We start from the raw sequence: 25,886 nt of genomic DNA, 5'->3' as shown, positions 1-25,886 counted from the left end.
TTAAAACCATGGAGAGACCTGGTCTGAATAGAGACATTGGATTCTTATCTCATTATACACGAGAAAGCTATTTTTGGCCATCTCACCCCTTGCTTTTTCCTGTAAGACCAATTGCAGTCGTTAACAGTCATCAACAGGTTTTCCACACCTATCAGCCAATCCCCCATTCCCACCACCCTTCTGAGTAATAGCCCTCCCCATCCTCTCACTATATATAAGGGTCTGGTGATTTCTGTTTCAGTGTATCTCAGGGGTCAGCAACCTTTTTCAGCTGTGGGCCGGTCCACAGTCCCTCAGACCATATGGTGGGCCGGACTCTGTTAAAGGAGAAATCTGAGGGCACCCTTGGACAAAAAACAAGGACACCAGCCAGGAATGCCAGAGCAAAACAGCAGCCACTAGGCTTGGTCTTTATTGAAGACTGTCATGACAGGGCCCGCATCCGCCACAAGATGAAGCAAGATGGAAGGCCCCGAACAGGAAGGGACCCCAACTTTTATTAGTTACTAACCCCCAAGCTACGCCCCCAAAACTACATCATTACTACATCACGGATACATCAGAACTACATCACATACTGGGAGGGTCAGAGGAGGTAACCTGAGTGTTCTCACAGCTATGTCATCCCTCCTTGAACCCCTCCCAGGCACACATTTCTGCAAAACAAAAGAGTGTTCAAGACTTCCTGCCCCGGCCAGGTAGGGCTAATGCAGGGCTAATGGCCATCCTTTGTCTTAGCCTCTTAGCCCGAGTTGAATCCATTTCCAGGTGGTGGGCCTATTGTGAGTGAAATGTCCCATAGTCTGACAGATTTGGGTGGAAACAAAATGAAAAATGAAAAAAATCCTTCCAGTAGCACCTTAGAGACCAACTAAGTTTGTTCCTGGTATGAGCTTTCATGTGCATGCACACTTCTTCAGATATCTGTGTATCTGTGTATTCTTCTTCAGTGTATCTGAAGAAGTGTGCATGCACACGAAAGCTCATACCAGGAACAAACTTAGTTGGTCTCTAAGGTGCTACTGGAAGGAATTTTTTATTTTTCATTTTGTTTTGACTATGGCAGACCAACACGGCTACCTACCTGTAACTAGATTTGGGTGGGTACATCCCCCTGTACGCTCAGGGGATTATGGCTGCCTTGTGAGCACACCACGTCTCCCCCCTTTGATAGTGCAGAACAACAGTGGAACGGTTTAGATCTGATATACAGTTAATTTTATATGAATTTATAACAGAAACACTATAGAGAAAGAAATATGTGTGTGTGTGTGTGTGTGTGAGTGAGTGCCGTGCTTGTGGAACTGGCTGGTTTGGGGAAATTCCTGTAACAACACACTCTCACTCTCTCTCTCTCTCTCTCTCTATATATATATATAGGGGGGAATAATAATAATAATAATAATAATAATAATAATTTATACCCCGCCCATCTGGCCGGGTCTCCCCAGCCACTCTGGGCGGCCCACCCCAGGCAGGCCCCACAAATAACCTAGAGATGCATTTTAAATAAAAGGGCACATTCTACTCATGTAAAAACACGCTGATTCCTGGACCGTCCGCAGGCCAGATTGAGAAGGCGATTGGGCCGCATCTGGCCCATGGGCCTTAGGTTGCCTACCCCTGGTGTATCTGAAGAAGTGTGCATGCACACGAAAGCTCATACCAAGAACAAACTTAGTTGGTCTCTAAGGTGCTACTAGGAGGATAGTTTTTATTTTGTGTCGACTATGGCAGACCAACACGGCTGGCTACCTGTAACTTAATTTATATCGTTCATTATCAAGTGCACAGTCATCTCCCTTCCATGTCAGGACTCGTCCAATCTTTCCTTTCTGCCGCGTTTCCCAGGCAGGGTCTGCAATTTAAAGCTCGGTGTTTGCATGCCCCCCCCCCCTTGCTTACTCCTCTGGAGCTTCCCCCGCAAAAAACTGCATTTTGAAGGTTGGTTGGTGCAAACGGAAATCTGCAGAAAACCCAAAATGTTGTTTGCATCGATTGGGCTTTATAGAGCCAATTTTTGCAGGGAAAACTCCAGGGGGTGTGGGGGGGACACACCCCATCAGCACTCAGACACAGAACTTTTAAGCACTGAAAGAGCAGGGCCAAAAGGTGAGTGTTATAGGAATTCTAAGGACTCATAGGTATAAATCATATGTTCATAAATATACAAGGCAAACACATACATAAGTGCATAAACTACGTGTCTGAAATAGTACAGGAGAGCAACCCTGAAGCCATTTTGACTCTCCCCAATTGACCTCAAATGTTTTGAAATGGGAAAAGCCTCTCCATTGTCTCTGTGCTCACCAATCCTGCTTTAAGGGCGTATCTGCCTGTGACCGGGATTCAGGAACTGAGCAGGGCCGCCTTACCCATAGGCACTAGGGGTGCGGGGCACCCGGGCGCCAGGCTCTCAGGGGCACCAGGTCGAGAGTCCAGGGCCTGAGAGTTGAGTCCAGGGAAGAGTCCACCCATCGGTCGGAGCACTGCGGCAGGCTCTTCTGCTGCGGGAGGGTTGGGGGTGACCGAGCCAGCGAGACGCTGAGGTGGCCAGCCGGCTTCGCCCTCCTGCACGCCTGGGACTGGGCAACCAGGGGAGGGCACCGGGCGGATCTTTGCACCATGGCACCACATATGCTTAAGACAGCCCTGGAACTGAGTATTTACCATCACAAAAGGATGGCTGGGATGCCCAGGTAAAAGCAATCAGTGACCATTATCAGGTATCCTGGCAGGCAGGTTTTCTGCTGTAGACCATCCCTTCAGTGATGTATGTATGATGTTCTGGGTGGTGGTCTTGAGCGACAGAGGAGGCAATTTTCAAATGTCTATATAAGGGCTTGCACACCATTGTTCTAGGTTTCCGTCCTCCCTCCCTGCGTGGGGTGAGGGGGGGGGGTACCCAGATCAGGCTTCCTAGCTGCTTTGCTTCTCAATATTCTCTGGTTGCCCTCCGTCATTTTCTCCTACCGATAGAGAACCTACTTAAAGATTCTATATGGGCTCTTAGATTCCCCATGCGGCAAAGGGAGCAATATTTTTCTTCTAACGTAAGTGTGGATGAGCCTCACTGGCAGCCAGTGGCATAGTGGGGGACGGCTTCATAGAGGACTCTCTGTGGGGCTGGCCACCTCAAGGCCCTGCTCCAGAGCAGCCCCCCAGGCCTCTCTGGGTCCAGCAGCTCCTCTGGGCCCCTTCAGAAACCCTTCACTCTCCCCCCTTGCCTCCCAGAGACAAGCTGGAGTCTGGCCTGACCTTCTTGGGTCTCCTGGTCATGGAGAATCGGCTGAAGATGGAGACCCTGGCTGTCCTGGAAGAACTCAGCTGTGCCCGCATCCGCAGCGTCATGGTCACAGGTAGGGAGGTTGCGTGGGGGAGGGGCTCTTGGTTGTGCGTTTGTAAAGGGTTTGCAAGGGGTTCTCCCTAGCTGGGGTTTTCCAAAGGCTTTAACTGGGGGGGGGGGGAGTAATCAGGCCTTAATTGATGCAAACATACGGGGGGCTCCGTCTCTCTAAAAATCATAGGCGGGGGTGGAGGCAGGCTGGAACTGCAATGTAGTTGATAACTTCCCCCAGAAACGAAGCTTTTCTTCTCCTTTTGTGATCATATACTGGCATTTGCAAACCTCTGGCTAAATGCACGCAGCGTTTGAGCTTTCAAGCCCGATTCTCCCAGCAGATTAAGCCGTTCTGGATGGTGTCAAACAGAAACAAGATGGTGGTCCAAAAGCGGGGTTTGGTTCAAGTGTTTTCCGCCACCTTCAGACTGCCAGTATTTTGTGGGGTGCTGGTGTGCCCATTTTAAGGGGAGGAAAGCTCTCTCTTGGCCCAGAGCCACAAAGAAGCACACTTTTCTTCCCGCTTGGAAAGTGACCACGAAATGCATTGAAAAATGTAGGGTGAATGGGTGATTAATGGCGAGACGTGTCAACATCCTATCAGCAAATCAGGATGAGTGCAGGATGAATGCTCATTGTTCTATAACCTGCCCTCCAAAAAATAGCAGAACAAACGCTCCATGAAGCTTTGCGCAAGCAATTCAGGATGAATGCTCTGCACAAAGCTCATTTGGAGAAGTCCCAGTGGCCTTTGGGCTTTCAATAGGAGACCTTCAGTTAGTCACTGGCAATGGGAGGAAGAGGATTGCTGCTTTTCAATACACAGAAGCCCAAAGTCCCCTTAGAATCATAGAATCCTAGAGTTGGAAGAGATCCCAAGGGCCATCCAGTCCAACCCCCTGCCAAGCAGGAAACACCATCAAAGCATTCCTGACAGATGGCTGTCAAGCCTCCGCTTCAAGACCTCCAAAGAAGGAGGCAGGCATGGGTGTGCAGAGGGGCAGGCATGGTTTTGGAGATCCAGGGAGCCCCGGGGGAGGCAACTGAGCCCTGCAAACAGCCCCACAGACTTCCTTCCTTCCCCTCGCTTCCAGGCGACAATCTCCAGACAGCCATCACAGTGGCCAAGAACTGTGGGATGTTCTCCCTCGGCAGCAGAGTGATCCTCGTAGAAGCCAGGGAGCCGGAGGGGTCCAAGCGGGCATCCATTACCTGGCAGCTGATGGAGGAGGCGCCCAATACAGACGAAACCACAGTAAGTAAGGCAGGAGCTCCAGGTTCAATCTGGGTGGAATGGGTGTACGCCCAAGCTTCTGACGCCGTTTGGCTGAGATGCTTCCAAATGCGCAAATTCTGAAATAAGTCACCGGGGCGTAACTCCTGACTTCCAGACTCCCGACATCTCCATTGACATCTCTGACGCTAGTGGGAAAGACAGCGACTTCCACTTCGCCTTGAACGGGGAGACCTATCACGTCCTCATGCAACACTTCGGCAGTCTCCTGCCAAAGGTACGCTGTGGGCAGAGCCGTCTCATCCATAGAGGCCGGTGGCGCGGCGCGCCAGGGCGCAGGGCACCCCAGGGGCGCCCCTGCGAGCCCACCGGCATACCGGGCTCCCCCTCCCCAACCCGCCCCCGCCCCCATGGGCAGGCGGGCACTCGCGCGCCGGCGGGCGGGCTGTAAGCCGCCCGCCCTCGCCTCCCGGAGCCCCAGCTGGAGCGCTGAAGCGGCGCGGGGCTTTGCGCGACCTTCCAGCACTCCAGCTGGGGCTCTGGGAGGCGAGGGCGGGCGGGCTTGCAGCCCGCCCGCCCTCCCGCCGGTGCGCGAGCGCCCGCCCGCCCGCCCCTCATCCTCCGCCCGCCGGAGCGCGGGCGCCCGCTCCAACACCACGCCTCTCATCTCCGCTCGCCCACCCCCCCTCCCGAGGGGCGGCCAGCGCGGGAGGGAGGCGGGCGGAGAGGCGGCAGGCTGGGGGCGCCGAGGGATCGCTGCGCCAGGGCGGCCGATCCCTCTAAGACGGGCCTGGCTGTGGGGAAGGCGGCGGGTGGTCCCTAGGGCTGGGGAGGGGGGAGGGAATGAGGAATGGGCCCCCCATTGAGACCAGGACGCATCCTTAAGGGCACTTCCTTGGAAGCAGCCTGCAAGGCGAGACTTCCTTTGGGCGGAAGGGGCCTCCATCTTGATCTTCTGTCCACGGCGCAAATGTTCTTTGGCGCTCCCAGATTTCTCCTGTGTCGTTGACTCCTCTGCACTGGCCTCCTTGGACTCCTCTAAGGCACCGTTTCATAGAATCATAGCATTGCCGAACAGGAGGGGTCCCCTAAGCGCCATCTAGTCCAACCCTCTGCAGTGCTAAAGAATCCCAGATAGATGGCCCTCCAACCTCTGTTTATAAACAGTCAATGAAGGAGACCCCACTATGAGCCTTAGAGTCCCTTCAAACTCGACAATTCTATGATTCCGTGTTTATTTGGTGTGGGTTTTTTCCCCCCTATCCGCAGATTCTTCTGAACGCAACAGTGTTTGCCAGGATGTCTCCAGCGCAGAAGTCCAGCCTTGTGGAAGAATTTCAGAAGCTAGAGTAGGTTACTTCCTTGCCTTGTGATTCTGGGAGTGGAGCTCGGGGATGGGGAGAAGGAGCTTTCTCTGGGATGAGGGAGGGGCACAGACCACTACTTCCTTCTCATAACATCACCTCCCCTTTTGTGAAAGGGACATCTTACTACAGATGCATGCGAGAAATAGGAGAAGTAAAGAAAAAGAATGGAACTTTCCTGTAAAAAGACATACCACAGAGTTAGCGAAGGCATTCAACACAAATAATCTTAACGCAGCACCCGTTTATCTCAGTCCATCCGATGCTCCCTAAAGGTCATTAGCAGTCTTTGTCATTGTAAAAATTCAAAAAGTACATCCTTAAACAGGGTAATTTCTCACAGCCGCCTACTAAGTCCCTCCTCCAGCAGCATGCAAGGGGAAAAAAATCACAGCATTTCAAAACCATTGTGGATGTGGCATACATGAAGAGAGGTCTTACTTCTTTTTTGATTTCAGTTGACATTATCCCTAATAAGAAGGCTTCTGGTCGTTTTGTGAATGGGAATTTTAACATCTTTTTTAAAACAAAAACAAAACAAAACTGAACTTTCAAATGATGTTCCCTCCTGTCTCCTAGCTACTACGTGGGGATGTGTGGAGACGGAGCCAACGACTGTGGGGTAGGTAATTAGATTTTCTTAAATAATACTGTAATAATAAAGCTTGTGACCCACCCGGATCCCTTTCCCCACGGGCGTGGCGGGTCTTAAAAAGGCAATTCCTGTTCCTACAATTCTCTTGATTCTGTCTGAGATTGAATGGGCGGCGGGGACTGATGTTGCTGCTGCTTTTTCAGGCCTTGAAGATGGCTCACGCCGGGATCTCCCTCTCCGAGCAAGAGGCCTCCGTGGCTTCACCCTTCACCTCCCAAATCCCGAACATCGAGTGTGTGCCGGAACTGATCAGGTGGGTTTCTCCTCCTTCGCTTTCGCGGCTTTGTTCCCGCCACGCCAAACCTCTCCGGAGCCGCCTTGTGGGACCCAGTGTGGCCCTCCTCCGTTGCCTCCTTCCTCCTGTTATAAGAAAAACTGCTCCTTTTCCCTTATGGGGTACCCAAGAGCCCATCTAGAGTCCTTAAGTGGGTTCCCTATCGGTAGGAGAAAATAACAGAGGCCAAGCAGATAATATTGAGAAGCAAAGCGGCTAGTAAGCCTGATCTTTATTCTAAGAACTGTTGCAACAGGGTGCTCCCCCCACACAAAGGAGGGAGGAGGAACTCAGAACAAAGGTGCGCAAGCCCTTATACAGACTTTTGAAACTGCCCACCCTGTGGCCCAAGACCACCCCAAAAAACATCATCACAGAAGGAGGCAGTCTGCAGCAGAAATCCTGCCTGCCTGGATACCTGACAATGGTCACTGATTGCATTACCTGGGCAGTCTGGCCATTCTTGGGCGGTGGTTAATATTTTCGTTTCCTGAGTCCAGATCACAGGCTCACCCTATTCATACACAAAGACGCCCTTAAGACAGGATTTGTAAGCGAAAAGGCAATGGGAAGGCTTTCCCCATTTGAGGTCATTGGAAGAATCCAAATGGCTTCAGGATTGCTCTCCCATACTATTTCAGACACATGGTTCATATATTTAGATATGTGTGCATTTATGAATATTTATTCTATATTTGAGACCTTAAAATTCCTAAAATGCTTCCTTCTGTCCTGCTGCCGCTGGCACCAACCACTGCCCCGGCCTCCATGTTGCAGCAGATATCGCATGGCTAACGTGGGGCTGCCCACTGGGACTGGCACACTCCTGGCACTTGCCCTGGCAAGCCTAGCCGCTTGCCGAGTCTTTCAGGCCCCGAGTTGTCCTTCTGTACTTGAGCTGCCTCTTTCTCTTCCGCAGGGAAGGTCGTGCGGCCCTCGTGTCCTCCTTCTCGGTGGTTAAATACCTGACCCTGTATGGGATGGGCCAGTTCATCGGCACTGCTGTGCTGTATTGGGTACGTACATATGTAAATATTGACAGGTGTAAAGGTAAAGGTAAAGGTACCCCTGACCGTAAGGTCCAGTCGCAGACGACTCTGGGGTTGCAGCGCTCATCTAGCTCTATAGCCGAGGGAGCTGGCATTTGTCCGCAGACAGCTTCTGGGTCATGTGGCCAGCATAACTAAGCTGCTTCTGGCAAACCAGAAAATGCCACTTACCTTCCTTCCGGAGCGGTACCTATTTATCTACTTGCACTGGCATGCTTTGGAACTGCTAGGTTGGCAGGAGCTGGGACCGAGCAACGGGAGCTCACCCTGTTGCTGGGATTCGAACTGCCGATCTTCTGATTGACAAGCCCTAGGCTCAGTGGTTTAGACCACAACGCCACCCGCGTCCCATATTGACAGGTGTACATTCATCCATTGTCTGAATGACTGATGACACGTGCCCCTAAACTGTAGTCGTATCTTGGAGGAAGACAATGGCTTCAGCATTACGACAGAAACACAGAGTCCTTTTTTATTACTATAATTAATTAATTAATATACCAGTGTGGTGTAGTGGTTAAGAGCAGTAGACTCGTTATCTGGGGAACCGGGTTCGCGTCTCCACTCCTCCACATGCAGCTGCTGGGTGACCTTGGGCTAGGCACACTTCTCTGAAGTCTCTCAGCCTCACTCACGTCACAGAGTGTTTGTTGTGGGGGAGGAAGGGAAAGGAGAATGTTAGCCGCTTTGAGACTCCTTCGGGTAGTGATAAAGCGGGATATCAAATCCAAACTCTTCTTCTTCTTCTTCTAATGCAATACTATTAATTACATTTCCTCCAAGGAGCTCAAGCTGGTTTCTGTATTCTCCTCCTCACCCACAGCGAGCTTCATTTCTGAGTGAGGGATCTCTCCCCAGGTCACTGTCAGACACTTGATCCACAGCAGGCATAGGCAACCTTCGGCTCTCCAGATGTTTCGGACTACAATTCCCATCATCCCTGACCACTGGTCCTGTTAGCTAGGGATCATGGGAGTTGTAGGCCAAAACATCTGGAGAGCCGAAGGTTGCCTATGCCTGATCCACAGTGATTCTCATCTTTATAAAAAGCCTAAAGGAGCAATGTGTTTGTCGCCTGGGATCCTGTAAGAGAGGGAAGTTACTTTGCCGCCGTGGAGCGTGGACCCATGTGCGAATCCAGTCCCAGCAAGAGATCTTTGGGTGCTGCCCAAAGCCCCGTAGACACTCCCGCTTGGTTTGAGTTAATTACGTAACAATCTGGGGAACGATCAGTCCACAAGCGGCAGGACTGAGAGCCCTCCACGAGCTCATTCTCTCTCTCTGCCCCACTTTTAGCAACTGCAGATCTTTGGGAATTTCCAGTACCTCCTTCAAGATGTCGGCATCACCCTAGTCGTGTGCCTAACAAGTAAGCAGATCACTGGGTTATGGGGTCGTGTATTTAGCAGGCGAGTTCCCTCGGGGGGGGGGGGGTTGGTGCACAGTCAGGTGTGAAACACGCAAATTCCCCCTTGAGCTGAAGGGAGTCCCAAATTTGGCTTAGCCCAACCTGAATTAGCAGCGCTCAAGTTCAAATTCTGGCGAACCTTGGGAGGGAGAAGGGCAGCCCCCAAGCCTGCCTCTGTCTGAGCTCAGATTTGGCAACCGACTGGGCCTGCTTCACCTTCCTGAGAACTCTCCCTGGAGCAAGCATCTTGCTTCCAGCAAAGCCTCCTGTTCTTCTTGGCTGACTCCTCCAGGCCAGCTCTCCTTCCTCCCCTCCACCCACCTTACCTCTACGATGCTTCTTCCACACCTGGTCCTGATGCTGCAGGCATGTGGGGCAGAAGAGCAAGTTGTCTTTAAGAACACGACGAGAAGCTGCTGGATCAGGCCCATGGCCCCTCTGGTCCAGCATCCTCTTCTCTCTGTGGGCGGTCAGAAGCCCTGATGGGAATCCTGCAAGCGGGACCTGAGCACAAGAGCAGCAACTGGGATTCGGAAGCGTTGCCAGCCAAGACCCAGCGCTGGCAGGGTGCCCCATCCCCAGCCCAGCCTGCCCCGTTTGAAGGTGGGAGGGAGGGAGGGAAGGTGTGTGTGTGTGTGTGTGTGTGTGTGTGTGTGCGTGCGCGGTCCAGCCCGCCACAGGTTCTGAGCATAGCTGTCAACTTTTCCCTTTTCTTGCGAGGAATCCTATTCGGAATAAGGGAATTTCCCTTTAAAAAAGGGAAAAGTTGACAGCTATGGTTCTGAGGGACACTGAACACCCCCCCCCGGCAGAAAAAGTTTGCTGACCCCTAATTTAAAGCATTGAGCTCCCACTGAATAGCAATGAGGGCTACGGCTTTTGAAGATCTACCATAGCTTTGGCGGGACACCAGATCGCTAGCCGCTGAGTGTGGGATGAGAAAGATAAGTTGGAGACCTGCCTGGGACAATGGCAGCAGTGGCAGGGGGAGGGGGGTGCAGTGGGGGCAGTTTGCCCTGGGTGTCATCCCTGAGGGGGGTGACATCGCTGTGCCACCCCCAGGCGTCGCCACCCTGGGACACTTGCCGCTGGAGGCTAGCCCCCCCCCCCAAGCGGCTAGCCCCGCCCCAGGGTGCACAACATGTGCGCCGCTCCGGGTGCCGGAGCAGCTAGCTCTGCCTCTGTATGGCCGGACGCCAGACCTTTTGCTAGACTTTGACAGACAAGATGGCGCATGGTGCATGGAAACATGCAGCCAGCCCTTGTGAGCAGCGAAGAGAAGAGAGAGAGAGCAAAAAAGTGGAAGCAGAGAGACATATTTGTTGGAATACAACAGGGAGAATGAAGGAACAAAGGGGAAACAAACATCTCACACAGAAATTTACAGGACATAAACTCCTCTTGCAGAAATAAAATTTATTAAATATGCAATTACGCATGAAAGCCGTGAAACCAGTGGCTGTAGAATAAAGGACCAAGATTGGAGCTGTTGTAATTGGAATAATCAAGATTATGGATACAGAAAGAAATAAGAACTTTGCACCCTGAAATCCAGCACACGGGAAGTCCCCCAACATTGTTTAATTTGGTGTTTGAATAATTGGCTATTTAATTGTATTGTAATTTGGTATTGGGATAATGTGGCTCTTTTGGGATTCTTAAGAGTCCCATGGACTGCAAAAAGATCAAACTTATCCATCCTTAAAGAAATCAGCCCTGAGTGCTCACTGGAAGGGCAGATCCTGAAGCTGAGGCTCCAGTACTTTGGCCACCTCATGAGAAGAGAAGACTCTCTAGAAAAGACCCTGATGTTGGGAAAGATGGAGGGCACAAGGAGAAGGGGACGACAGAGGATGAGATGGTTGGACAGTGTTCTCAAAGCTACTAACATGAGTTTGGCCAAACTGCGAGAGGCAGTGGAAGACAGGAGGGCCTGGCGTGCTCTGGTCCATGGGGTCATGAAGAGTCGGACACGACTGAACGACTGAACAAAAACAAATTAAAAAAGAATAATAAAAAAATATATAGTGTTAGGAGAGAGGGAAGGGCAACCTTTCTCTCTTCGCTTTCTCCATGCCATGTCTTCCTCCCCACAGTGAGTCTGACCCACGCCTACCCCAAGCTGGCCCCCTACCGACCCCCCGGGCGGCTCCTCTCCCCACCGCTCCTGCTCTCCATCATCCTCAACGTCCTCTTCACACTCACCGCCCAGGTCTTCGCCTTCCTGTACGTGAAGCAGCAGCCCTGGTACTCTGTCCTGCGCAGCCACAGGTGAGAGGCTTAGAGGTGGGCTGGGGCGGGGGGGGGGGGCAGAGGCTGCCGTTTCCCTCTTGCCGGTGTCTAAGGGTAGAGGCTCCCCTTCTTCCCAGAGGCAGCAGTGGGAGGGTGGGGGGGGGCGAAATCTCCCTTGGAGTTCCCCCAGGCTGCCTCTGCTCATGGAGGATTCCCCCCCCCCGATTTGCTCACGGGAAAGTCATATGAGATCCACTCTGTGTGGAGCCCTCCCTCCGAGGTTTGTGCAGATGTTAGATGCCTCATCCTTTTGAGCTGCAAGGTATCTCCTTGAAAAGAAGAATTGGGAGGTGGTGCTGGGTGCCAAAGGGGCAACAGAGTTTAGTGAGCAGGAAGAACCTGTGACAGGGGGCAGTTCAGACTCTGAGGCTGAAGCAGAGGAGCGGGTTCAAGAGGCTGCTGCAGAATCCAGAGAGGCTGCGGCAAGCTCTGTGAGATGTGACCACGAGAGGCATCAAGTACAACATTCCTTGTAATGCTAGAGAAGACATGTGAGGGGATGTTTGGTCCAACCAGTTGAAACTTCCTGTTTCCTCCTGGGCTGGAGCATCCTTCCTTTTGCATGCGATAGAAGGTGGGTGTGACCTCACCTGTCCAGGTAACAAAAGGATGAGTCACGCAGCACACCTCTCTTTTTTACTTCCTTCATCGTTTGCCCAGCTCTTAGCTAGGACTGCTCTGTTAGCTTCTCGGCTAGCGGAAGCACTGGGATTATTCCCCCATTTGGTGTAGATCCACATGTACATATTTGTAACTAAGTCTGCCTTCAGGGATCCAACTGTGAACTGATGTGAGTAAATTTGTTTCATCATCTTTGAATAAGATTGTGGCGTCTTTATTCTTTTTAAGAGGGATTCAAGGCAACTTACCAGGAACGTATAATTCAGTCTGAGACAGACTGAATTGTATGAATAATAGTGAGAGGCTCACACGAGCCTGCAACCAGCTATCTGCTGTGCATATAAAAAGGGGGGAATGTAAACTCTGCTAAGTAAAGGAACTTGGTAGCGCAAGTTAGGAAGGATATTAATAAACAATATATCCTCTCCTGCCACCCTGAACATTCCCACAAGCTCCCCTTCCCCTGGTCTCCTAGAACAAGGAGAAAAGCAGAACAGAGAACAGAGGTGCGCAGACGCAGTTTGAGATGGCATCCGGGAGAGGAGGCGCCTTAGGTGGAAGGCAGGGACCTTCAGCCCTGGCAACTCCTCCTTGGGGCCAAGACCTTGCATGCCATCTCCTTGAATGAAGCGTTAACTTCGCCAGCGTCTGCCTCTGCCATCGGGACGGAGATATAGAACAAGGAAGGCGAGAACAAGCCTTCTTTCCTAGAGCAATTTTGGCCTTAAATGGAAACCCTGGACTCTGAAGTCATCTTATTTTATTTGTTATATAGTCCTGTATTGTCCTGTGTTTATAAGTATTTTCCTTATTTGAGTTGATATAGCAACTGAGGAATTTCGTTGTTCCCGCAAGTGACAATAAAGATTTATTCTATTCTATTCTTCTCTGACCTGCATCTGACCAGGACAATGAGGCAGAGGAAGTAACACTGGGTGTGTGTGGGGGGGTCTTCCTTCCAGGGGGTGCCCTACTGAAGACCACCCTGTGTCCGACCCTGGCAACGGGACGGCCAGCAACGCCACGGCCCCGGAGCACTCTATCCTGAGCTATGAGACCACCACCCTCTGGCCTCTGGTCACCGTCAACTGCATCATCGCAGCCTTTGTCTTCTCCAAGGGGAAACCCTTCCGGAAGCCCATCTACACCAACTGTGAGTTAACGGGGCGGGGGCGGTGGACCCGTATGTCCATGGTGACTTCTGCCCCACCCAGCCCAGCCCAGCAGAGCCCCGAGACCCCAGAACCAGCCTTGCCAGGGGTCTGGTTGTGGGCATAGCCCAGGTAGCGTTTTCCTGCGGTGCTCAGAGAGCTTTCCATGCCTCGTTTCTTTGCTCCTTATCACACCCCTGTAAGGCCTTTGAGTTGATCTGCTTTTGCACGCATGCTGCAGTTGTCCCATGAAGGAAAGAAGGGAGGGGGGGAGGGCTCATCAACATTTTCACTTGACCCATATTTTGACTGCATTGTGTACCAATTATTTTCCCCCGGGTCCGGGAGCTTTTCTTGTTTTCCCATGGCTGGACCTTGTGAAAATCAGGTCTTACCTGTTGAATTGAAGCTCAGTGGAGCAAGATTTCTGCTCAGGTTTTCTGTGCATCCGACTCGGTCCGATTCAATGGGTTCAGTTCCTGGACCCAGGGGAATTAATCGGTACATGATGCGATCAAAATATGGGCCAGGCAAAAGTGGAAGGAAGGAAGGAAGGAAGGAAGGAAGGAAGGAAGGAAGGAAGGAAGGAAGGAAGGGGCCCACCGTGGCGGCAGCAGGAGCAGCCCCAGTGGCCAGTGGCCCTTCCTGAGGTCCAGGGGCGCATGGGAACATGCTTGATTGTTGCCTCCCATCCCCCGTTGCTCTTCCTGATCCTAGAGACCCCCCTCCTCGATTCCTGGGCTTCACTGGGGGCTCTTCCTCTTCTTGAATCCCCAGATATCTTCTCTGGCCTGCTGTGCGTCCAGCTGGGACTTTCCCTTTTCCTTTTCTTCGCTGACCTGGACCCCATCTACATACGGATGGAGGTGAGCCGGAAGTGCCATGGGGCAGCGGGAGACTCCTGCTCACGGTGCGAGGAGAACCCAGAGCGCCCCTCAGCGTGAGGCTATGGGCAGCCGGCTCCAGATTGGAGCGCCATGCTCTCCGCTTGGGACAAAACGCAGAGCCCTGGGCCGGGCTCAAGCGGTGTTGGGTGCGGCAGGAGGGGGCAGGTGCCGGGCAGGCTGACCTGAAGGCGCTGTGGAAGCTTAACCAGCTTGCAACCTCTTTTCTCACAGCTTCTCTGCACCCCAACCATCTGGAGGGTTTATGTGCTGCTGATGCTGCTGGTTGCGTTCTCCGTCTCGTTCTTTGTGGAGGTGAGCAGGCGCCCGTGCTTTTAGGAAGCTGCCTTGCACCAAGTCTGGCTGCCGGCCCATCTAGATTCAATGCTGTCTACACTGACTGGCAGCAGCTGTCCACGGTTTCAGGCAGGGGCCTCTCAGTCCCAGCGGGGATTGAACCTGGGAGCTTCTGGTTGCAAGGCCGGTGCTCAGCCTCTGAGCTACGGCTTTTCGTTTCCCCAGTAACTGGCTCAGAGTTTTCCCTTCCAGCAGAGCGCTCCCTACTCCCAGTGGTTGTGGGAACCTGCTGCTGGTGGTTCAGGGGATGTAGAGGGGATCTGGGGGGGTTAAAGAGGGTCAGGAAAATGGTCCCTCGGGCTCAGCACCCTCCTCCTTCTCACCAACAGAAGATTATTATTTATTAAATTGATACACTGCCCTTCATCTGAAAATCACAGGGCAGTTTACAACATACAGATACAAAATGAAGACACAAAATCTGAATCCTAGTAACAGGCATAGGCAAACTTGGCCCTGTTTTGGGACTACAACTCCCATCATCCCTAGCTAACAGGACCAGTGGTCAGGGATGATGGGAGTTGTAGTCCCAAAACACCTGGAGGGCCGAGTTTGCCTATGCCTGCTAATAATAACCCCAATAACCCCCTACCCCAAACACGTTTTAAAGGGCATAGAATGTTATTCATCCCAATGCCTGGTTGAAGAGGAACGTTTTCGCCTGGTGCCTAAATATATGTAATGGAGGTGCCAGGTGAACTTCCCTGGGGAGAGAATTCCACAAGCGGGGAGCCACCACAGAAAAGGTCCCGTTCTCATGTGGCCACACAATGGCTGGCCTCAGAAGATGATCTTAAGATCTGGGTCAGTTCATGGGAATATTGTGGTCCTGAGCCGTTTAAGGCTTCAGAAGTCAAAAGCAGCACTTTGAATGAGGCCCGGAAACTAAGTGGCAGCCAGTGCAGCCGGGCCAGGATCAGTGCTGTAGGCTCAAACCATCTTGCCCTGGTGAGCAAACTGGCCACCGAATTCCCAAAGAGGCAACTTCCCCCCCCCATAAAACGCTGCAGCCTCGATGCCCCCAGATGCTTTTGGGATCGGAGGCAGCTACGCTTCGGAATCCCAGGAGGTGGGAGAGATGCTCTTGCGCTCGAGTCTCACTTGTGGGTTTCGCTCAGGGGCATTTGGTCAGCCACGGTGAGAACAGGATGCTGGCTATGCAGAAAGGGATAAGATGACAGGAAGGTTCGAAACCGACGGGACCAGAGATTATCGAAAAATTGGAAAAAATTTGCAGACTATTTGAAAGGTAGCTGTAAACAACAGATTACACTAGTAGGATAACAAGAAGTTCTCTAAGGAGGGATATTTGAAATATTGCAGAAATATTTAAGATAAATAATGGACCGAGATATATTTGTGAGGAATAGTGAAATTAAGAAATGCTGTAATAAGAAAGGAAAGAGGGAAATCAGGCGAGACTGAGGGAAGTCGGTAAATTGTATAAGAAATGGTTGGATGTGATAAAATGTTTGGAAAATGTATGTAAAAACTAATAAAGATTATATATATATATATATTAAAAAAGAGAAGAGGATGCTGGACAGGGGGGCGGGCCCCTTTCTCACGCTGCCATGTTCTTTGCAGGACGGCATCCTGCAGAACCGCTGGCTCTGGCTTCGGATCAAGGCCCTCTTCCGCTTCCGCTCCTCCAGCCAGTACCGGAAGCTGCAGCGGCAGCTGGAGGGGGATTCCAAGTGGCCCCCCACCAGCCAGAAGGACTTTGCAGAAGAGCCCAAGGGTGGCGCTTACGTCAACCCCGTCTATGACGATGCGGGCGAGAACTAGCCGGCGGAGGCCGCAGGCTGGCCCAGGAGGACTTGCCCAAAGGGACACGTTTTGTGCGCAGAGAGACTGATAGAAACCCACGGGAGATCGTGTTCCTAGGAAGCCCCTCTGGCGGTGCGCACGGAGACTGCCTTTGCTTATCCAGCTCAAGGAGGTTTGTCCCCTGCCGGGGGGGGGGGAATTTTGCTGTTGGCTCTGCCTGAGTGGGGAAATTTAGGACTTGGTCCCTGTGCCCACGCAAGGGAAGGAGGGATCCCAGCCTCTTCCACGGGGACCAGGCTGCTGCAGCGGAAGGGACACGCGAGGGAACACCATCCGCCTTGTGGAAAATAAAGGCAACTCTGCATATTTGCTTTCCCAAAGAGAATAAAGTGGTTTTTTTTTCTTTTACGATCATTGCCAGCCATTTATTTGGAGTTCTGCTACTTGCAAAAATGTGCCGCAGAGTTGGTGCATCTGTGTATATATGGGGGGCAGGACAAAGTTTGGGGGGTTTGGGAATGAGAGGGAAGACTTCACTGTTATTAAGATGAATGTCATGGAGTTGTCGGGTTGGAAGGCACCCCGAGGGTCATCTAGTCCAACCCCCTGCAAGGCAGGAATCTCAGCGACAGAATCCCTGAGAGATGGCCGTCCAACCTCTGCTTAAAAGCTTCCAAGGAAGGCCATCCGTTCCCCTGTCAAACAGCAATCACTCTCTGAAGCCTATTCCTGATGTTGAGTCGGGGAAACAATTATCACTCCGTTGTCAGTAATAATCAGTTTAGGAATCTTAGCTGATTAAAAGATATAATGCAAAGTTCATATGCTGAGGGGTGAGTTGCTAAATACGTAAAGAGTTTTCAAATATGTCAGAAAGGGAAAGTTCATCATGTCAGATTTAAAGTGTTCATAAGTGAAGTAACCAAGGAAATAAATTAATTTTAAAAAGAAAAAAAATCAAATAAATTCAGCTATAACAATTAGTTGTTTAACGATACAATTTGAAAAGTTTGCTTTCTATCTGTGAATTTGGCCCCACAATCTTCTTTTGTATCTTGAAGAGTAAATCAGTTATCGGATTAGTGGTTTTCGTACTTGGTTGAAGGTTCCTTGGCAATAGTCACCAGTGGAAAATAATTAATTCATCAGAAATACATCAATTCTGCTCATTGTGAAGATCAGCCGGTGTTCACTGGCTACAAGGTTCATTCGGTAGGAAGAGAGGGGAGCCAAAGGGTGGGCACAGTGGTTCAACCGCTGCTGGTGGCGCTCTGGCGTGAAGATGCGGCCGCAGTTCCTCCTGTTGTGAGAAAGAGCATTGGTTCCTTCATTCAAGGCTACATGCCAGGCTAGCTGCAGGCTCACGGAGGAAAGAATGACTCAAAACAGCAACAAAATAAAAAAGATTCCTTCCAGTAGCACCTTAGAGGCCGGAAGGAATTATTTCATTTTGTTTCGACTGTGGCAGACCAACACAGCTACCTAGCTGTAACTCAAAGCAGCAACAGAGGCATAGGCAGAGCCTTTAAATATGCAGACCCCAGTTGAACACACAAACACGGCCAGGCTAAAGGTGCAGCAGACCACCAGGAGAAGCCAATTCCCAAAATCCTTTGTGCACCCTTCATGCTCAGTCAGGGCCGTCTTACCCATAGGCACTAGGAGTGCGGGGCACCCGGGCGCCGGACTCTCAGGGGCGCCAGGTCGAGAGTCCGGGGCCCGAGAGTTGAGTCCGGGGAAGAGCGCACCCGTCGGTCGGAGCGCCGCAGTGGGCTCTTCTGCTGTGGGCGGCTCTGCGCCTCGGGTTTGGGGGGTGACCGAGCCAGTGAGACGCTGAAGCAGCTGGCCGGCTCCACCCTCCGAAGAGAGCAACCGGGGGGGGGCAGGGCAGATCTTTGCACCCCAGTGCTGCATGTGCTTAAGACAGCCCTGTGCTCAGTCTTACACAGGGCTGGTCGTCTTGCTTCACCTCAAGGACGTGCCTTACAACCAAGGAGGTGAGTGCTGAAGCACTGGTATGAAAAGGCATGGGTATTCTTTCCTTTAGCCACTCCAATTGCCAGTCAACCATGCCATTCTAAACAAAAAATAAAATAAAATAAAATTCTTCCAGTGGCATCTTAGAGACCAGCTAAGTTTGTTCTTGGTATGAGCTTTCGTGTGCATGCACACTTCTTCGGATACACTGAAACGGAAGTCACCAGACCCTTTAATATAGTGGGAGTGGGGAGGGGTATTACTCAGAAGGGTGGTGGGAATGGGTGATAGGTGTGGGAAACCTGTTGACGACTGTTAATGACTGCAATTGGTCTTACAGGAAAATGCAAGGGGTGAGATGGCTAAAGATAGCTATATCATTCAATCCCCCAGGACATTCTATACAAGATCTCAAAGTAGCTGTCTTAATACAAAGGAATTTCAGAAATACACTGGAAAGAGAAGATGCTGAATTGCAACTCATTACCAAACTCAAAACCACGGAGAGACCCGGTTTGAACAGAGACATTGGATTCTTATCTCATTATACATGACAAAGCTATCTTTAGCCATCTCACCCCTTGCCTTTTCCTGTAAGACCAATTGCAGTCGTTAACAACCATCAACAGGTTTCCCACACCCATCAGCCAATCCCCCATCCCCTCCCCCCTTCTGAGTAATACCCCTCCCCACCCTCTCACTATATATCAGGGTCTGGTGACTTCTGTTTCAGTGTATCTGAAGAAGTGTGCATGCACACGGAAAGCTCATACCAAGAACAAACTAACTTAGTACCGGTAGGTCTCTAAGGTGCTACTGGAAGGAATTTATTATTATTATTATTATTATTATTATTATTATTATTATTATTATTATTATTATTATTATTATTATTGTTATTAATGTTTTGGCTACGGCAGACCAACACGGCTACCTACCTGTAACGTGCCATTCTAGTACAGCTGAGCTGAGACCCACCCTGAGACCCACGTGACTTGGTGTGTGGGGAGGGTGTCGTCTTACCTGGGCAAAATCCCTCTTCCAAGGAGAGGTCATCCACAGCCATGTCACTGCGGACGTCTTCGCCCCGCATACCTTCGAGGATGATCTAGGGAGAAGCAGCATCTTCAGTCAGGATCCTAGCCAGGCGAGGCTCTCCTGCTGCTGGTTACACCTGCAGGTGCCTCACCTGACCCTGTCCCCCTTACCTGCATGCTTTCTCCATGAGCCACATTGACTTCACCTCTGTGCCACTGGTCCCCTTTGTTCCCGGTTTGACTCCAGAGCAGCACAGGCGCGGCGCCGCCGGAGACGACTAAAATGCGCAGCGCCATTGTTCGAGCTGCCCCGTACATGTGATACCAGAAGCGGAGGCAATGGGGCCTGGAGGAGTTACAGACGGGGCTGACCAGGTGCGTTATGTCCCCTGTGTTGGTAGCACTGCCGTCCAGGTAGATAAAATGGCCCTCTGAAAAAGAAATCCACATGTGAAAGAGACAGACCCCTACCTGGTCGGATTGCTGGGGAGTCGGCAGCTGCTATGCCATCAGTGACCTCATCTGGCAGGTTGCTATTATTACAAGGAGAGCAGGATTAAAGCTTCCCCTTTTGCATCTGCAGTCCCCGGTGGAAGCCTCTGGGATGTCTAAGACTGGCTGGCTCATGAGGGCGCAAGGGTTTCTTGCTTCCCACAGCGGTGATGCTCTCATCCCTCCTCACTCACCTCCTGAAGTGTGGTCGGAGGATGGTCCCGTGTTGGACGAGGGCGTTGGGCCTTGGTGCCGAGTCCAGTTAAAGACGTTGGAGGCCAACGGTTTCCAGGAGCAGAAGTCCAGGTCAAAAGAGCAAGAGAAATCGCATCGAATGGAGGAAGCTGACACAGCAAGAAGGAGAAAGGCGGGATGATTAGAAGGCACGCCCCTAAACCTCTTTTTAAAAATTGATTGATTGATTGATTGGTAAGTACAGTACCAGGGCCGTCTTAGCCATAGAGGCTAGTGGTGCGGGGAACCATGGTGCCACGTTCTGGAGGGCGCCAGAGAAGAGGCGGAGGCTGGATGTAGCGCCTCCCAGCATCAGCTTGCCGCCCTCGTCCGCCTCCGCCATGCCACGGCGCCACACTGTGCCCGGAGCCTCCTTTTGGGAAAGCGTGCCATTGCAGCTGCCCCCTCCCCAGCATGCCCAGTGCCCTCCCGGGATGCGCACCATGCCCCCATGCAGCCAGCCAGCTGAACCCGGTGCGCAAACACAAGGTGCAGCAAAGTGTGCAATCGGGATCTTGGCTATGCATGTGAGGAGGCGCAGGACCCGGCGAATCCATAACCTTCTGGGGTGCCGATTGCATGCTCTGCTGTGCCTCCCTTGTGCTTGTGTACTGGGCTTGACTGGCTGGCTGGGGGGGATCCATCTCCCGGCTCTGCCTTTGCGTGGCTACTGCCACAACTGGAAAACGACAGGCGAGGCAGGGAGGAGCTTGGAGGGTCCTGCCGAGAGTTGTGGGGGGGCCAGGAGAGGAACGGCTCCTGAAGTATTCCTCTCCCCCCCCCTCCCCGCACACACCCCTTCTCGCCATTTGGACATGCACGTTGCACGCTATGCACCCCCATGGGGAACCTTTCCTTAAAATGGTCTTTGGGGATCCCCCCCACCTAAAAAAGGTTGACAATTCTGGGAAATGGGGGGGGGGTGGAGCGCGCTGGAGGGATCTTTGCCCTGTACAGTACACACAAACACACAACTGAACATAAAACAAACTTACTGAAAATATTCAAAATATATGCATACATCTCCTTAATTTCTTTAAACGAAAACTAAGCTAAACATAAAAGCATAAATCTTGACTTCCGTCCCCCTACGTGTGGCTTCCATTGCATTTTCCTCTTCTATTCACTGTGTTATCAATATTATTCTAACTACCTGTTCTTACACCCATTTCTTCTCAGATATTTCCTCTATAAATTTCATTCATTGCATGTTGATATGTTGATTCCAGAACAATGTTTTTAAATGTATTCTTTGACGTATGTCCATTCTTCTATCAGTTTTTGATCTGATTGACCCCTCATTACTGCCGTAAGTCTGGCTAAGTCTATGTATTCGCAAAATTTTATTTGCCAATCCCTCATTGAGGGAGTTTTCTATCCCTTCCAATTTTTTGCAATAACCATCCTAGCCACAGCCGTTGCATATAAGAAGACTTTCCCTAGCAGCAGGGATGTCCGTTGATATAATTCCCAGGAGGGATGCCTCTGGCTTTTTATTACATGATATTTTAAGCTTTTTTTAAAAGTTCCTCTTGAATGTCACTCCAAAGCTGTTTGATGTACACACTCCCACCACATATGGCACGTTGTCCCTATTTCTACTTTACACCTCCAGCACAAATTAGATCTTGATTTTTAAATTTTCGCCCGTTTTACTGGGGTTAAATACCATAGATATATCATTTTCATTGTATTCTCTCTGGCCGTGAAGCACGCTGTGAATTTAATTTCGTATTTCCATAATTTCTCCCACTGATCTAACCGAATCGTGTGACCTATATCTCTGGCCCATTTAATCATGTGGAAGGCACTCCCCTAAACCTCTTTATGTTCCCTGTTCATGCTCAGGCTGGTGTGCAGCTGGTCTTGCATCATCTCAGGGTCACGCTTCGCAACCCAGCGTGGGCTTTACAATAATAATAATAATAATAATAATATGCTGACAAAAAAAGCCTGGGATGTTTCTCTCCCCTTCCTCCTGCCACCCATGGCCATTAAAACAACCCACACCAGTCCAATAAGGTGCATCCACACTGGGGAGTCTTACCTGGGCAATCTCCAGCTTCTATGGAGAGGTCATCCACAGCCACGACACTCTGGGAGTTTTCCCCCCACACCCCTTCCAGGAGTATCTAGGAAGAAGGAGCATCTCTAGTCAGTTTCATGGGTGGACAAGACTCAGGTGCTGCTGGCCACACCTGCGGTTGCATTACCTGCAGATTTCTTCCCGGAGGTACACTGACTTCATCTCTTTGCCAATGGTCGCCTTTGTTCCCAGTCCGAGACCAGATCACCTTAGGCGTTTCATCACCAGAGACCACATAAATGCGCAGCGCCATTTTCTGGGATGTGCCATACATGTGATACCAGAAGAAGAGGCATTGTGGTTTGGTGGGGGTGCAAATTGAGCTGACCAGCTGTGCCACCCCTTGTGAGTTGGTTTGGTTACCTTCCAGGTACATGTAGTAGCCCTCTGAGAAAGAGAAGCACATGGGAATGTGGTGAATCCTTACATCACCTGATCCCTGGTGAGCTGGTAGCTGCAGTGCCTTAGGACTTCTGTGTTGCTGGATCGCCGCAGAAAATGGGCAATAGTTAAGGTAAAGGTAAAGGACCCCTGGACAGTTAAGTCCAGTCAAAGGAGACTATGGGGTTGCGGGGCTCATCTCACTTTCAGGCCGAGGGAGCCGGCGTTTGTCCACAGACAGCTTTCCGGCTCATGTGGCCAGCAGAACTAAACCGCTTCTGGCGCAACGGGACACCGTGATGGAAGCCAGAGCGCATGGAAATGCCGTTTACCTTCCCGCCACAGCGGTACCTATTTATCTACTTGCACTGGTGTGCTTTTGAACTGCTAGGTTGGCAGGAGCTGGGATAGAGCAGCGGGAGCTCACTCTGTTGCGGGGATTCGAACCGCCGACCTTCCGATCGGCAAGCCCAAGAGGATCAGTGGTTTAGACCACAGAGCCACCCGTGTCCCAGGCAATTGTGCCTCATCTGGCAGGTTACCACCAATGCCTGGAGGAGAAAGTTTGAGCTTCCACTGCTGCATCTGCAATCCTTGGCGGAAGGCTCTGGGGTGCCTGAGGCTGGTTGGCCCCTGGATTTCATGGAGAGTGTGAGTGTCTCCTATCTGCCCTTCTTCCCTGCCCTGGAGATACTTTGATCCTTCCCTCACCTCCAGAGGTGTGGTCAGATGATGGGCCTGTGCCGGGTGAGGCTGTTGGGCCTTTGTGCCGCACCCAGTCAAAGCTGTCGAAAATTGATTGTGTCCAGGAGCAGAGGCCCTCATCGAAGGAGCAAGAGAACTTGCACTGAACAGAAGGCTCTGGAAAAAAACACAAGAGGAGAAAGGTTGATGTGCTTCCCTGGAAATGTCAGTCCAGCAGGACCGAGTGTGCGTTTGTCCACCCTCTGTATGCAGATGCCCATACTAGGAGTCATCCTTAGAATCATAGAATCCTAGAGTTGGAAGAGACCCCAAGGGCCATCCAGTCCAACCCCCTGCCAAGCAGGAAACACCATCAAAGCATTCCTGACAGATGGCTGTCAAGCCTCTGCTTCAAGACCTCCAAAGAAGGAGACTCCACCACACTCCTTGGCAGCAAATTCCACTGTCGGACAGCTCTTACTGTCAGGAAGTTCTTCCTAATGTTTAGGTGGAATCTTCTTTCTTGTAGTTTGAATCCATTGCTCCGTGTCCGCTTCTCTTAAGCAGCAGAAAACAACCTTTCACCCTCCTCTATATGACCTCCTTTTATATCTTTGAACATGGCTGTCATATCACCCCTTAACCTTCTCTTCTCCGGGCTAAACATACCCAGCTCCCTAAGCCGTTCCTCCTAAGGCATCATTTCCAGGCCTTGGACCATTTTGGTTGCCCTCTTCTGGACACGTTCCAGCTTGTCAGTATCCTTCTTGAACTGTGGTGCCCAGAACTGGACACAGTATTCCAGGTGAGGTCTGACCAGAGCAGAATATAGTGGTACTATTGCTTCCCTTGATTTAGATGCTATACTCCTATTGATGCAGCCCAGAATTGCATTGGCTTTTTTAGTTGCTGCATCACACTGTTGACTCATGTCAAGTTGATGGTCTACCAAGACTCCTAGATCCTTTTCACATGTACTGCTCTCAAGCCAGGTGTCACCCATCCTGTATTTGTGCCTTTCATTTTTTTTGCCCAAGTGTAGTACTTTACATTTTTCCCTGTTAAAATTCATCTTGTTTGCTTTGGCCCAGTTCTCTAATCTGTTAAGGTCATTTTGAAGTGTGATCCTGTCCTCAGGGGTATTAGCCACCCCTCCCAATCCTTCTTGGAACTGAATGCGCACTGCCAATCCCTTGGTTTGTTGTGGGCCACAGCAGCCAAAGAGGAGCAAGAGAAATCAGAGTGAATGGGGAAATCTGACAAAGTGAGAATGACAAAGGTGGTCACGCATCCTTGGGAGGCTCATTCCAGAAGGCCCACAAGGGACAACAGCAGCACGCAGTGGCCCCATGCAGTCTCTGTGTTGCTCTTCCTGCAACTGGATGGCCACTGCAGATCCATTGTTACAAGAGGGTCGCAGGAAGACCAGAACATGAGGAGGGAAGGGCAATCTGGTCCCTGCATCATCAACAATGCACTCGGAGAATAACGTCCAAGGATGAGTGAGAGCTTTTGCTTTTCATGTGATGGGCTTATCTTAATAGATGTTTGAGTATCTCACCAATCTTCAGTGAAGAGAAATACTGAAGGATGCGTTAAGATGGAGCAACCATGCTATAAGCAAAAGCTCTCGTTGATTATTGCAATGTTCTCTCGACCCACAGTTAAGGAAATAGCATATCTAATACTTTGGGAACTGGACGAATCCAAGGTTAGCAGAGGAGAGATCCATACCCTGAAATGTCGGCTTTGGTACCTTCTCCCCTTCTCCTAGAGCCCCCCCCCCCGATTCCCCCAGTGCAGCCAATTATCACTGCTAACCCCGTCCTCCTTCTGTGGGCTTCCAGGGCAATGTCTTCAAAAAATGCAGAATGCAGCAGGAGAAGGTTTCAGTTTGGAAGACCATCTCCAAAACCACTCCTGGTGCTCACCTGTGCTCTGCGTGCCCCTTAACAAGCAACGCTAGAATCCTGGTTCGTATCCAGAGGAAACATTAGAAAATGAAGCAGAGAACTGAAATGCCAGCAAAAGAAAGTCACACGGGGAAATCAAGGGGATCTTTATTCCAGGGAAGCTCACCTGTGGCTGGAGGGGCTGTGCTGCTGCTGGTGGTGGTGATGGGGAGAGGTGTGTGCGCTGCTGGTGTCAGTCCTATGTTGAGAATTGGAAATGGAAAATGTGTCAAACCAAAATGGTTAGTTTCCAAAGGTGTTGAGGCCAGTTATGCAGGAGACTCCAGGAGAAGCCAGTGCCTGAAACCTCGTTCTGGGTCCCAGACATGCAGCCTTCAGCCTGGCTGATCTTCCGACACCTGGGAATCCTTGCTGGGACTGAAGAGGAGGCATGTTTGGCAGAGATTGACCCTGTGACACAACCCAAGGTGGGCTCTGAAGAACTGGCAATTAACATCATCATCAGGATTTGTTAATGTATATATTGCTGAATGTCAAAATAGCCTACTATCAAAAACCAATTAGACGAATATTAGCATATAAACATGAAACATGTATTACAACGGCTTGGATGTTTCTCTCTCATGCGCATGGAGCACAGCATTGCCAAAAAACAAGCTATATTGGGAATATTCAGGGCTCCG

General features: G+C 51.0%; 1 protein-coding gene and 2 long non-coding RNA genes across 3 annotated transcripts in view; 1 reads left to right on the top strand and 2 right to left on the bottom strand.

Annotated features, from left to right (window-relative positions):
- ATP13A5 (ATPase 13A5) overlaps positions 1 to 16,807 on the top strand; it is a 59,287-nt gene extending 42,480 nt beyond the window's left edge. Inside the window, exons 18-30 of the mRNA XM_033150937.1 lie at positions 3,235 to 3,359; positions 4,435 to 4,573; positions 4,704 to 4,851; positions 5,844 to 5,923; positions 6,518 to 6,560; positions 6,737 to 6,846; positions 7,787 to 7,883; positions 9,213 to 9,285; positions 11,421 to 11,595; positions 13,200 to 13,390; positions 14,166 to 14,254; positions 14,507 to 14,587; positions 16,217 to 16,807. Coding sequence (XP_033006828.1) covers positions 3,235 to 3,359; positions 4,435 to 4,573; positions 4,704 to 4,851; positions 5,844 to 5,923; positions 6,518 to 6,560; positions 6,737 to 6,846; positions 7,787 to 7,883; positions 9,213 to 9,285; positions 11,421 to 11,595; positions 13,200 to 13,390; positions 14,166 to 14,254; positions 14,507 to 14,587; positions 16,217 to 16,417 — 1,552 coding nt within the window. The 3' untranslated portion in view covers positions 16,418 to 16,807. The remainder of the gene's footprint in view (positions 1 to 3,234; positions 3,360 to 4,434; positions 4,574 to 4,703; positions 4,852 to 5,843; positions 5,924 to 6,517; positions 6,561 to 6,736; positions 6,847 to 7,786; positions 7,884 to 9,212; positions 9,286 to 11,420; positions 11,596 to 13,199; positions 13,391 to 14,165; positions 14,255 to 14,506; positions 14,588 to 16,216) is intronic.
- A 2,791-nt stretch (positions 16,808 to 19,598) lies between these two features.
- LOC117046362 lies at positions 19,599 to 22,284 on the bottom strand. The gene is made up of 3 exons (XR_004426575.1): positions 22,187 to 22,284; positions 20,100 to 20,249; positions 19,599 to 19,844 (listed from the first exon to the last, which is right to left on the bottom strand). It is a non-coding gene; the product is annotated as an uncharacterized LOC117046362 (long non-coding RNA).
- Positions 22,285 to 22,568: 284 nt separating this feature from the next.
- Positions 22,569 to 25,401, bottom strand: LOC117046361. Its single transcript, XR_004426574.1, has 3 exons — positions 25,370 to 25,401; positions 23,318 to 23,467; positions 22,569 to 22,612 (listed from the first exon to the last, which is right to left on the bottom strand). It is a non-coding gene; the product is annotated as an uncharacterized LOC117046361 (long non-coding RNA).
- Positions 25,402 to 25,886: the final 485 nt, after the last annotated feature.

The sequence above is a fragment of the Lacerta agilis genome, chromosome 5 (genome assembly GCF_009819535.1).
Source record: "Lacerta agilis isolate rLacAgi1 chromosome 5, rLacAgi1.pri, whole genome shotgun sequence".
Taxonomy (NCBI): Eukaryota; Metazoa; Chordata; class Lepidosauria; order Squamata; family Lacertidae; genus Lacerta; species Lacerta agilis.
This window is presented reverse-complemented; position numbering and strand designations above follow the sequence as displayed.